At 48.6% G+C, this 12,835-nt stretch overlaps 2 protein-coding genes across 2 annotated transcripts in view; both read right to left on the bottom strand.

Moving 5' to 3' along the window:
* PSD3 (pleckstrin and Sec7 domain containing 3) overlaps positions 1-265 on the bottom strand; it is a 113,881-nt gene extending 113,616 nt beyond the window's left edge. Inside the window, exon 1 of the mRNA XM_069776310.1 lies at positions 114-265. Within this exon, the coding sequence (XP_069632411.1) occupies positions 114-134 (21 nt within the window). The 5' untranslated portion in view covers positions 135-265. The remainder of the gene's footprint in view (positions 1-113) is intronic.
* ABCA1 (ATP binding cassette subfamily A member 1) overlaps positions 1-12,835 on the bottom strand; it is a 384,145-nt gene that overhangs the window by 256,856 nt on the left and 114,454 nt on the right. The window lies entirely within an intron of this gene.

Raw genomic sequence — 12,835 nt, 5'->3', positions numbered from 1 at the left:
AAGGAAAAAAAAGAAAAAAGATTAAAAAAAAAAAAGGAAAAAGTAAACGAAAGAAGAAAGTGCCCCGGCTGAGCGCACCCCCCGCACCCGCACGGGCACACGCCGCCCCTTACCGCACCACCGGCTCCTTCCATCTCCCATCGCCGGCCGCGGCGGATCGCAGCCGCCCTCCCGCGAGGCCGTGCTGAGCCGGGCCGGGCCGGGCCGGGCCGAGGCGCCCTGCCGGCCCGCAGCGCCGGCGGCGGAGCCGGGCAGCGCGGCGGCGGGCGGCCCCAGCACGGTGGGCGCGGCGGGCGCGGGCGCGGGAGCGGGCGCGGGCGCGGGCGCGGGCCGGGCCCGGCGGGGCGGGGCTCGGTCCGGGGGGGCGGGGGGGCCGCCCCGGAGGGTTGGTGGCGCGGTGGAGGGGTGGGGAACGGAGTACACCACGTGCTCCTCAAAAAGATTAAAAAAAAAAAAAAGAAAAAAAGAGGTATTATTTCAGGATTAGCAACGCAACAGAGTGAAAAACACAACCCGGACCGCGCGCCGACAGCAACGGCGCTGGGGAGGGACACGTCCAAAGCCCGCGGGGGCCAGGACATGCCGTGCTCTGCTCGCTCCTAAATCCCTTCAGTGCGGCTCCCAGCTGCTGGAAGAAAAAACACCCAAAAAAACAAACAAACAAACAAAAAAGCCCAAAGCCCAAAACCCAACCCAAAAGCCTTTTCCAGCCCTGGGGCTTTCCTTTGCAGCCCGACTTCAAAAAGCAAGAAAGCACAGACACCTTTGGAGTATCCCCAGCTGAACATCCAAAACTGATTTTCCTTTTTTTTTCTTTCCCACAATTCACTGGAAGTTCCCTTGCATTGTCAGGTTTCTGAGCGCGCAGTCACGTTGTTAGGATTTCTCTAACCAGGAACTCTGCAAGTTGTCCTTTTTAATAAAAGCGGGGTTTCCCCAGCAGAAGCTGCGCTTCAGAAAATAGCCCCAAATGTCATGGGCCCAGTTACAGGAGTTAGCTACACAAGCAGCTGACAGACTGGAGAAAGAAGGATGTTAGTTTCTGTAGTTTCAGCATACTTGCATTTTGTTCAGTAGCAGCTGAAAGCTTTATTTTTTTTAATGCACCAAAATTGAGGATAGGCTTTCTGGAGCAGCCTGGAGCAGGGGCCAGGACTCGCTAAACACTTGATGTGTGCCTCTTCCCCTGCACTGGAAAACAAAGCTGCATGTTAGGTGGAAGGCAAGGTTGTTCCAGATGCTTTGCTGTTATGAAAGGCTTTGGATGGTGCTGGTGGTAGAAGTGCATCACCATGAAGTCACTGACATAAGTGTACCACACCCGGCCACAGCAGCATCTCTGCAGCCAAGGAGAAAGCATAGCACTGCTGTGCTCCCCATCGGCCTCTAGGCTCACCGCCAGAGCCACAGTCCCTGCCAGCACACGGCGACCTCAGCCTTTCAGTTCTCCAGCATAAAAAAAAAAAAAAAAAAAAAATTTAAAAATCAATTTCTGGCAGGATAAAGGTAAGTCCAGGCATAAAGCATGGTGCACCCTAGCCTGGAGCCTTCCCTGTTTGGCAGTAAGACAGGGGTGGCAGCACCATCCCTGGGCTCTTCCTGCTCATCTGCAGGCTCCATCCAGCAGCAGCGCCCCGTGTCCTCCTGATAGGGCTGCGGCACGCAGAGCTTCCACTGCTCCTCCTAACCCGAACCCCCTCTTTCTCACCACCTCCAGCTCCATACTTGCCTGAGCAGTGTGGCTCCTGCTTTCCACCCATGCCACCCTCCAGGAGACTGCACTGCCTCCATCATCTGGGTGCCTCAAACCTGGTGTACCCTGGATCTGAGAAGGCATCCTGCTCTTTCCCTGCAACTTCCTCTTTCCCCATCCCATGTCTCCCTCCAGCTCCGCAGCACCACAAGCTGTGCTCACCCACATATCTCAGGAGCAGCACAGGATCTGTCTCCTAGCCCTGCTCAGCAGCCCTCCAATCCAGTCATTTCTGTCCTCTGGGAACAGTTGGATGAAAAGCTGGGTTTCCATTCCCCAAAATGGCTGGCATGGGTCCCGAAAAGGTCCCTGCGCGGGCCTGCAGGCATCGCCTCGTCTGCCTCTGCCCTGTGTGCCAGTGCTGACCCTGGCACCCACAGGAGCAGCATGTCCATGTGATGCAGCCCTGTGCCCATCCGTCCGTGGCGAACATGCACCACGGAGCGCAGTGCCACATCGGGGCAGGGTGATGTGCTGGAGGGCTTTGCCCCTCTCCCCCAGCCACAGCCGCAATGCCGAGCATGTTTGGGCCCCGGCAGGGCTTTGTCCCATCTGCTTCAGATGCCTGTGAGGCCCTAGGAGCCGGTGTGGGGGCACAGGCTGCAGATTCCCCATCTGTGCCACATCTGAGGTGGCCAACGCAGCGGAAGAAGAAACCACCCAGCGCCTGGGTCTCTGAGGACGTGATGTGCTCTGCCTCCCTCCTCCCCAGCAGGGCTGAGGTAATGCCGCTGTGGGCCAGGACACAGCTGGTAGCAAAAGCTGGGTTTGAGGGGAGGGCTGGTGCTGCGCCTTGCAATGCAGCTGCCCATCACCCGGCCCTGGGCACCCAGGTGGCAGCTGCAGCTGCTGCACTCCAATTTGGGTTTTTTTCCCCTATGTGCATTGAGTTGAGAAGAATTTAACCTTTTCTCTCTGATCCAGGCATCTGGCCTGAGTCACCCAGACATTTAGGCTGCTGGGAATATGCTCTGTGCTGCAGGACTGGGAGAGGAGAGCACTTTCTAGCCTAGGGGAGGATGATCCTGCAAGCCTCTGCCACGCTGGCATCTAGCTGTTGGTTTGCTTCACTCCAAAGGAGAGTGGTGGGGGTTTGGCACCACCAATCCTGAGATTTGCACAAGGGAAGGTGGTATTTCTCACACCATCGCACAAGGGTTGTGTTAAATCCCAGAATATTTCTGTGTACAGGCAATCAGCAAAGAAATGGGGTGCGTTTAGTGCATTTCTGAAGGAAATCTGTATTTTTTGTCCAAAGGCTTGATTTAAGTTTCCAGTTAGTTATATCAAAAAAATGTTTGCAGCAAAAGCTGACACAAAAACTGGTGGCTTGCTAAGTAGTTATGAGGGCTTGTCACAGCTACAGAGCACTCTGAACTGCCTAAGAATTTAAGTTCAAGCATACAGCATGTATTTTGACACAGCCCAACCTAGACTAAAAAAAAAAAAGACAGAGGCAGGCACCCAGCAGTCAGCCTCTGGCAGTCAGTCAACTCCACAGGAAGCCCAGCCTGGGTCAGTGGCTAAGCTGCTGCAAATCCTCCAGCCAAGGGCAGTGATGGGGAGCAGGGAGCCAACACCAGGCAGGCTGTGGCCTGGGTGCTGGCCTCAGCTTCAGCTAGGTGAACGGGACACAGGAAACCGGAGGCGACATCAGAAACTGCTGGCCACAGCAGATAGGGTGAAAGCACCACAAGGGATGGCTGGATCTCACAGCTTGGTTAAGGGGGAGTTGTGTGAGAAGTGGCCAAACTGCACAAGGCAGTTCCTGGGGTTATTCTGGGGAGTCGGAGCCTTGCAAGGCCAGTGGTGCTCTGGTAGTCCTTTCAGCTGAGATTGTCTAGGTAACAGTATTGAAAATACTGTGTTTGGGTATGCCACGTAGCAAAACTGGGATGCAAGGCAAAAAAGTAATTATGGTGGATTGCTTAACTGTTTGCAAGGAGTCTTGGATGGAAAACAGGAGGTCAAGAAACAGGAAAATGGGTCAGTCATGCGGTGTCAAGGGGCTGCCAAGGTGTCTCCATCAAGCAGCCCCACACTTGATCACCAGAGTGCGAGGAGGGCAGCAAACAAAACCCATTTTTCTGACCATATCACATGGATCAAACCTGCCTCTGGTCACAATGTGGGACAACAGGGTTCTTTCCCTCACCAGCAGGGCAGCATCTGGGTGGAGGCAGGGATTGAGCTTCATGGCATTGCTGTGTCAGTGCCTGTTCAGGCAGCTCACACCAGCCTCTTCCCACCACTTCCTAAAACAAACATTAATCATCTAGATCAAAAATTCATACCTGAAAATACCTTCTCTCACCACCCCACCCCCTCAGAAAAAAGAAGAGTGTATCGCAATCAGTCGTCTGTAAAGAATAACCAGTGCATAAACTCTGTAATCTTTTGCCTATAAAGGTGCTCTCTTGCTCATTATTCTCTCACAGGAAGATGAGAGGAGTACAGGAAGCTCACTTCCAATTTATTTCTCCTCATTCAAAAGGCACAAAACCACATGTAAGCCATCATCCAGGTACTTGCCAGAAAAAGGCTCAGGACATTGCATCTCAAATCAAATAGAGATTCTCTCTTTTCATGAGGGAGAAGGCAGCTAGCAGTAAAAAAAAAATTTAAAAAAAATTATAATAATTAAAAAAACCAACCAGAAACACCATGATCTGCAAATGGAAAGACTGAGTTAATAATTTATTGGATTTTCCTCTGTGTATCTGGATTTTTCAGAACAGAGCTGGGAAAACTTTTTTTTTCCCCTTGTTTTACTCAGAAAAACAGAGTCACCATCACAACCCTTTCTTTCTGAATTAAGGGTGGAAAAGTAGCTGCAACAGCACAAGCAGAACAGCTGATGTGGAGGTAAGGTGAAGACTAGGAAACAACTGGGCATGTGTAAAGAGGGTAACCTTTCTATTATTTCTTAAGAAGAGCCAGATAGCACTAATAAATCTTTATAGTAATGCCCAGGGTGACAGCCATGGCAGGGAATGGGTTAGTGCATACATGGGCTAGTTAGCTGGCATGGCTGTGAGGAAGCGTATGCTGCAAGCCATGCCCTTATCATCATTCTTCACATGGCTCTTTCCTCGCAGGTTGTCAGGCTGGCACCCAAAGCTCTCGGAAACTTCCCTTTTAGGCGTTAACTGACTCTTGTCTTGCTCCTTCCCCCATTGACAATTCTCTAGAGTCTTGCCATGCCCAGGACTCCAGGAAACATAATTTTTCCAGACCCTCCATCTCTTGTCTCCAGAGATTTCACTTCACTCCCTCCTCCATCTGACATGTTCCTTGGGACAAAAGGAAATGACTGACATTCCTTGCCTGGGGAGCCCTGTAACTGGCCAAAATTAGAGCATTTGATGGGAAATCTCAGAGGCTTGTTATTCCACCCATCAGGCTTTGGGGATTTCCAATTTGACATTTATCTCTGAAAAACAGGGACTTCACAGCACATGTACCTGCCCTGCTGGGTGAGTCTTTAGAAATCTCCTTATTAGCCCAAGCCAAACTGAAGGACACAGAAAACCCTGCTGAATGTCCCAGCTTTGGCAAGTTTATGGCTACCCCCTGGGTCTCTGCTCTCACCTTGTCTCTTAATCTTAACCTTTGCCCCATCTCTAGCAAATTTCTCTTTTTGGCCTTCTCTTTAGCAAAGGGCTGCAGGGTCCTGCAATCAGCCCATCTGCAGTGGGTCTGTACCTTCTGAGCAGGCCACCAGTGACAGCCAAAGGCACCATTCCCTCCCCAGCAAACAGCCACAGCTTCTGGGAGTTTGTACGGGACTGATGAGCCCACACCAGGGACAGGTCATTAAATCTTTTTGTTGCTGACTCCCTCCAAAAGTGGCAATGCCATGCAGCATTCATTGTGCCACCTAAGGGCCACACTAAATGTTCTCCAGAGTGAAGAACCCAAGGAAGGGTCCCAGCCAGGGTGAGGTTGGCCATGTTCTTCCCAAACACCTCCAGAAGTGACAGAGAAATAGTTGGTTACTCCTGGGCTGCCAAGTCCTACTGAGTTCTGCTCCTGCTGCTCCCCAGCACTAAGGGTGCAACCCAGCCATCTCTCTGGGTGGGAGAAAGCCCTCCATCCTGTTTCTGACACAGGAGCAAGAAGCCAGATCTAGGAGCCCAGGATGCTCCAGCAATGGGAACGCCAACAGTGGAGGCAGGGAAAAGCAAATTTCAGCCAGTTCCCAGGAGCTCAGTGTTGTTTCTGTGGCTGGATCTGTGTTAATGAGGGAGGTTTCTGGGGATCAAATCACCAAGACTTCTTGCCTTTCCCACCTTGCCACATAAAGGGTAAAGAAGAGAGTCACAGGTCGGTTTATTTGCAGTGTCATCCATATGGCAAAGGGAGATCTGGCCTTTGGGAAGATATGAGGGTTTTTCACTGCCTTCTAGCACAGAGCATGCATCACACTAGCACCATCAGCTCTGCAAGTCAATCTGACACACACAGCTCCTCAACTCTGTCCCAGAGGATACAGTGCCTAGCAGAAAAGCAAAGGAAGAATGTAAGGAAAGAGAGACCTTCCTCTCTCAGACTGAAGCACCCAGCCATATGTTCATCAAGTCAACAGTGCTTTGTTGAATCAGATTAATTAATCAAAGGCCATCTCAAAATGTCTGCAAAACCTTTGCCTAAGCATGGTTACAGGTGAGGGGAGCACACTGTATTTGAGCAGAACAGAAAAGCTCCAGGTGGTCTTTTCCCCTCCTGAGTAACATATGTGACTCTACAGAATGGTATTCCTTTCTAGGGAAACCTTAGCCAGTCTCACAAAAATCATTCTGGTCTTGACCTCCAAAAGGAGATGCCAAATACTGCAACTGTATGGTATACTATGGTCAAGGGAAGCATACAGTTCAAGCCAAGATACTGTGGCTTCGTGCTTTTGGCTTCCTTAGACACTGGCATCCTCCTGTAAAGTCCCCCTGTATGGTTTTCCCCTCTTCATGTGTGCCTTCTTTCTCCTGTTACAGTTGGTTCAGACTGGACTGAGACTGCACACCAGATACCAAGCCAGTGAGAGGTGAGGGGAAGGGAACATTTATTCAATGGCCTTTTTTTTTTTTGGTAGCAGCTTTTTACAGCACTGCCAGTATCTGGAAGACTCAAGTCAGAGGATGACTGCTGCAGCTACAACTATGGCTGCACTAACATGCAACAAGCAGCCTTCAGAGTCAGGCAAATGTAAGCCACATCACCCCTCTGTCCTCTCCAAAATGAGATCATTATGGCCTGCAACTCTGGCACATTCATACAGCAGCCACTGCCTGAAACGCTGCAGCCAAAAAGGGAATCAACATCACTGACAAGAAAAGTACTAACAAGATCTGCTTCCTCTGCTTAAACAAAGCTGTAATGGGTGTCGACAACAAACAGCTGGAAGTGGCCAGGTGCATCCATATCCCTGCCCAGCTCACAAATGATGGGTCGAAGGTTAAATGGCAACAATTAAGCATACTTCACTGGGACAGAGTAAGCCCAGCCAACGTGAATGGGTTGATATGACTTTGGTCGGAATTGGAAGGTCTCTGCTGGCAGGTCTTTTAGCAGGTTTTCTAAACAAAGGAAGACGCCGTTCATTCCCACAACAGAGAAGGGGAGCCAAAGCTGAAAAAGACTCAAGCCGGAGGTATCATGTGTCCAGCTGGAGCGTGACACCAGAGACAGCCAGTCTCATGGTGCAGCACCATGGAAACAGCCACGGTTTGCAGTGTGGAGGGCTCTATCACCAGGTGTGGGGGTGCATGGCTTTTTTTCCTTCTGTAGCTGGTTTCCTCGGGCAGCCTGCTGCACAACGTGGCTGCACTGCCTCCTGGGCTAACATCAGCGTTGAAGAGTCATCTGAAGAGATGGAAAGTCCTAGGGGAGCAAGAGCCCCGAGGTACTTGGGAGGACAGAGTGAGAAGGGAGGCATAGCTTTGCATCAGATGACATTGGCATTACCCACTTAAGCTGTGGGTAGAAAACGGGATGCCAGGGAAAGACTCCTGTCCTCTCTTCTCGTGTAAATCTCCTACAGTTTCCTGCTCCTCTCCAAAGCAGGACCCCAGACCTCCTTTCAAACTCTTCCTCTCTTTCTCCCCCCTCCCTAAATGTCAACCTCAGCATGCATCATCTAAATTTCCATCCTCTCCCTCACAACCAGCCCCACCTCCTGCTCCTTACAGCCCTGGCCTCCTACAGCACTCAAACCCAGACCCCAACACAGGAGCTCTCAATCCCCCTGCCCTCCTGCTATATACCGCTGCTGCTCCCTCGGGGAAGGGTCCCAGCCCCACTGCCGTATGTCCCCAGTCTTGTGCTCCCCACCTCCCCAGCAATCCTTTATCTTCCTATTATTGCTCCTTCCCCAGCTAATTGTTCATTCCCACCCTGTCCCTGGCCAGGGATCAACCGTTTGTCAGTGAGATGGGCACAGAGACTCAACATTCAACATCACTTGAAGCAGTAGGAAGTTCCCACCCGCCCCACTCTCATTCCTGTCCACCATTGGGAAGTTGTGCCAAATGCCACATCTAGCCAGGCCCACCCTCTGCAGACAGAATGTTCTAGCCAAGAAGCATCATCTTCCACTTGAGCTTTTTTCCTACATTTTTCCCCCAAATGAATTGCTGGTATCACCTTTGCTCCCCCCACCCTTTACCTCAGCCTTACTTTTCCATCAACAACTGGATAAAACAGCTCCTGCCTGCTCCTGTGTTATAGCCCTCAGCATTAGTTTTTACCATTTCCATACATCTTCCTCCGCACCCTAGATAACTGTACTAAAAGCCAGGCTAGCAGGCTATACAGCATCTATCTCTTTTCTTCCCCTTATTTCCAGGAAATCCTCAGCAGGAGTGCAGAAGGCAGGAAATAGACAATAGCATGTGATCCAATCACCTGCACAACTGGTTTTATCTGAACAACGGAGGGCATTGGTGGGCATTGCCCGTCATTTCCCAATCCCTATCACTCACCATCTCCATGTGGATCCAGCGTCTACAGGTGAAACAGATGTGCTGCTCCTGACTCCCTCAAATCAAAAAATCCTTCTTTATTCTATTTCCAAAAGCTTGTTGTTTTTTTTCCTTCAACATCATACTGACTTTTTACAACTCCATCAAACCAGTTTTACAACTCTATAGCTATCTCAAGATCAAATCCAAGTCCAAATTCAGCCCAAGGAAAAAGCTGCTCACTCCCACAATTATGTGTTCTGATTCTTGACAATTCTTTTCCATTTTTATTTTTAAATTAGAATGCTAGATTTTTGATAGCTGGTGCAAAAGCAACATACTGTTTTCTACCCTTTCCTTGATGTCAGAAAGACTCGTCCCCAGGCTTGAAGAGCTTGCTGGATTCCTGTTTTCTGAGAGAGGAGAAGATGAAGAGGTGATGAAGTGATAACTGAGACAGCTGTGGGAGATACAAGCTTGGTTCAAAGCCTGCTGGAGTCAGTGGAAAGCTATCACTGACTGCTTTGGCCTTTGGAGTCTCCCTTGGTTCTAAAAGCTTTAGGTTCTTCCCAAACTTTGGATTTCCAATGGCTGTCTTAAAAGTAAATTGTTAGTCTGATTCTGATCCTGCTGAGCACGTTCAACCTTTACTGCTTTGAGCAGTAGTGGCAAACAGTCAGCTGTGCTCAGGATGAGGCTGTTGTGCAAATGTTTTCAAATGCAGCGCAAACAATTCTTAATTATAGTTTTTCATACTGACAGACTTCTCTGAAGTCCAGGGCACACACTCATGAATTAATCCTCCTACATCACTTGTCAAAAAGGCAAACCCTAGCAATCTGACTTCTCAGATGAAACAACTGAGGAAGAGAAGTTAAATGACATGATCAAACCACAGATGCAAGTGAGTGTTACAGTCAATATGAAAAGGCTGCTCTTTGCATGGCAATAAACCAGATGTCTTTCAGCTTGGCGCCTCTCAGTCCCTACTAAACACATGGTTCAGTCTTACTGAAGATAGTCACATACATGAAATTAGGCAGGCACACAACTGCTTTATAAAACTGGGACCCAAATATCTCAGATTCACATTCACATTTTTAGATGCTGGTCAAGCACAGTGCTGAAGCGTGACGTCCAGTGCATTTACCATACCCGAAGTGGCCACAAAATAGCCAGTCAGCCCAGGTATCTCAGGAGCAAGCTTTGCTGAACTGAGCCCCCAAGGAGGGCCTGAATTTCCCCAGGTTGCCTGAGCTTGAGCTGTTGGAACTGAGTGGAAAAAGAAGAGAATGATATTCCCAGGCACTCAGGTTTGTCCCTCCTCCCTCCTGCTTGAATGGGGAACACCTTTCAATCAGTGACCTCAGATTAATAAAAGTGACTCACATTTTGGATTTTAATTTGAGGGGATTATCTGAGTTGGATGGGAGATTTTAGCCTCTTTTTGCAAGTCAGTATTTGTCAACTTGTTAGCAGATCCCTTGATACCAACAGAAGATCACTGTTTTCTGTAGGTAAAATATAAAGGTTCAGCTTTTCCAAAGAACACCTCATGCAGCAGTTCTTTAGACACACCTATGGGAGGCAGACGGATTTGCACTGGAGGTTAACAACAGCCAAGAGAACAATGCAAAACCCTTCTACTTCCCATAATGGAAATGTGATTATTGCTAAAATAACTGGTTTAATGATGGACTTGCTTAAATAATGGCTTTGATTTCCAAAGAAAACAAATACTGCAGGCTTATGATGACACACAACTACCATATCACCTGGTGCCATGACAGGAATCCTTTTTGCATTTCCTGCATCCTCCCTGCATTTCCTGCAGGGAATGCATTTTTGGAATGCAACATGAACATTGCAAAGGCAATCTTTGTATCAAGGCTATGGGCCTCAAGTCATACAGCTGCACTTAATGCAGCCTGAGGATTTGCAGGTACCTCACCAAGGATCTCTTCTGGATATAAAACATTCAAACACATGGAAAGAAGCATTGTGCACTGAGGTAACCTGGCAAAAAGAGACTGCCAAAGATCCTTTCTTTCTTCTCTTTAGAAAGCCACGTTTGAATTGAATAAAACCAGCAGATCTCTAGGATCCAAGCGATACTTTACAAGAATTGGCAGGGGCTGGGCACAGACTCCAGCAACTTACTTTGGCCAATGTGTGTGGCTGGAGAGCTAGTGGAGGAAGGTAGTGGAAGTGGACAGATCGACATCATCTGTCTTAATGGCCACCACAAGCATGGGTTCTCCTATAGATCAGAGCCCACAGAAGGTCTGGGAGATAGTAGAATGCACACTGCACAACCTGTTGTCTACGACTAACGGATGTCAAGCTACCAAGATCTTCTCTAAAGATGGCAAGACAAGCCACCAGTCAAAAACTCCCCACATGGACTGGAATCATCCTTAGGGGATGGCACTATGTAATTCAAATGATACTGCAGTGACAACTGGACAACTATGGGGAAAACTCATATCCTTGGAGTGGACTGGATAATGAAAGCCATCCTGAAGATGAACACAGTGGCATGCTTTCAAAGACCAGGGCATATTGCAGTAAATAAGGTACAGTACAGACCACCCAAAACTATTAATATAACTACTGTTTACCCTGTGGGAGAGACCAAAATGTGCAGAATGCTTTCTAAGCATTGCTCCATACCCAAAAAGTTTCCAGTTCAATCTGAGTGGTGTTTTTTTTAAAGATGATGTTTTGCTATGAATTGCATGACAAAGAGGCTAATAAAGGTGTCCTGGAAGGCAATACTTTGTACTGAGTTTCTGCAGTTCCCCCCTTGCCACATCCTTTAACCCACCATCTTAGCTTCTCCCTCTAGTCCCAAAAGGCAGCACCATCACAGATGGGGACCAAGCCCAGTCCTTCTGAATTCAGTCCTGTCCTTCAACCACAAAGGTGTCTTCATCTCCTGTGCTCACAGTCTGCTGAAACAGTACTCACAGCAGTGCAGAACATTGGATCAAGGAGGATTCAATCAGACCAGCCTGGGCAGGAATTTTATATTCAGGGTGTCCTCCCAAGGAGTCTGCTGGATTTGGCCCCCTGGTTTTTGAGGTGCAGGCTTTCTTGAGTGCCTGACTTGAGCAACTCACCGGCACCAATGATTTGATTGAACAGTGCTCGGTTTAGCTTGGTTTTCTATGAAAACAGGAGCTTACGGGTTATGCTACCTGTTATCTGTTTGTTCATCTCTCTGCTTCCCGTAATATGTTTTGAACTGGTTAGCTAATTCCAAACAAAAGTAGGACAGAGGTCTCAGGGAAAATTAGGTTAACAGAAATCAGTGCTTGTTCCAAGGCACAGACAGGGAGAAGCACAGCCCTTTGGGCAGCAGTCAGCATTGGCAAGTGGTCCACTCATCTAGGTACTATTTTTGCCTGCCAGAGGTATCCACCAGGACACAAATGAGAGATGGTAAATACTAATAGGACTGCATGAGATAGGGCCAAAAGAGTGAATCCACAGGAATGGAGACTTCACAGAACATTGTACTTTTTGTTAAAATTGGTAGAAGTTCCTTGTGATTCATGTGCCCTGCTAGCAGGCAAAAAAGGCCATAGTTTTCCTGGTGATTCAACACCAACAACACAGCTGGTCCCTTTGAAATTCTGCCAGCTCTAACTAGAGGACTCCATTTTCTTTGCTGGCAGAGGGAAGAGCTCCTGGTTACCAAGGGCCAACACTCTGGTAAACACCCAGGTTGCTGCCTCAACATCACAGAGAAGGAATTATGAAGAAAACAGCTGAACTAAGTTATGGCATGGCATTCACTGTTGTCCACCCTTTCCCAAGTCTGTGTCAATCCCAGCAAGAACTTCTTCATGCCATACAGGGGGCAGAGCTGCATTGCAATGTTTAATCCTGAGGCACTCCTGGCTGTTCTGGTACTCACTGAAAATGTAGAAGGCTCTTGTGGCCTTTCAGTGACAAAGGACTCGCTCTTGGCAGTAGCTGCTTGTTATCAACACACTGTAAAAATCTCCAGGTATAAATACGAGTTAATTTCCCTCAGAAATTGACATTATCTTAGGCAAGATATCTGGGGGGAACCCAGAAAGACAGGTAGTCAAAAATGTCTCAACCTTCTTTAATCAGG

The sequence above is a fragment of the Haliaeetus albicilla genome, chromosome Z (genome assembly GCF_947461875.1).
Source record: "Haliaeetus albicilla chromosome Z, bHalAlb1.1, whole genome shotgun sequence".
In the NCBI taxonomy this organism is placed as follows: domain Eukaryota; kingdom Metazoa; phylum Chordata; class Aves; order Accipitriformes; family Accipitridae; genus Haliaeetus; species Haliaeetus albicilla.
Note: the sequence above shows the minus strand (reverse complement) of the source record. Positions and strands in the feature narration are given on the sequence as shown.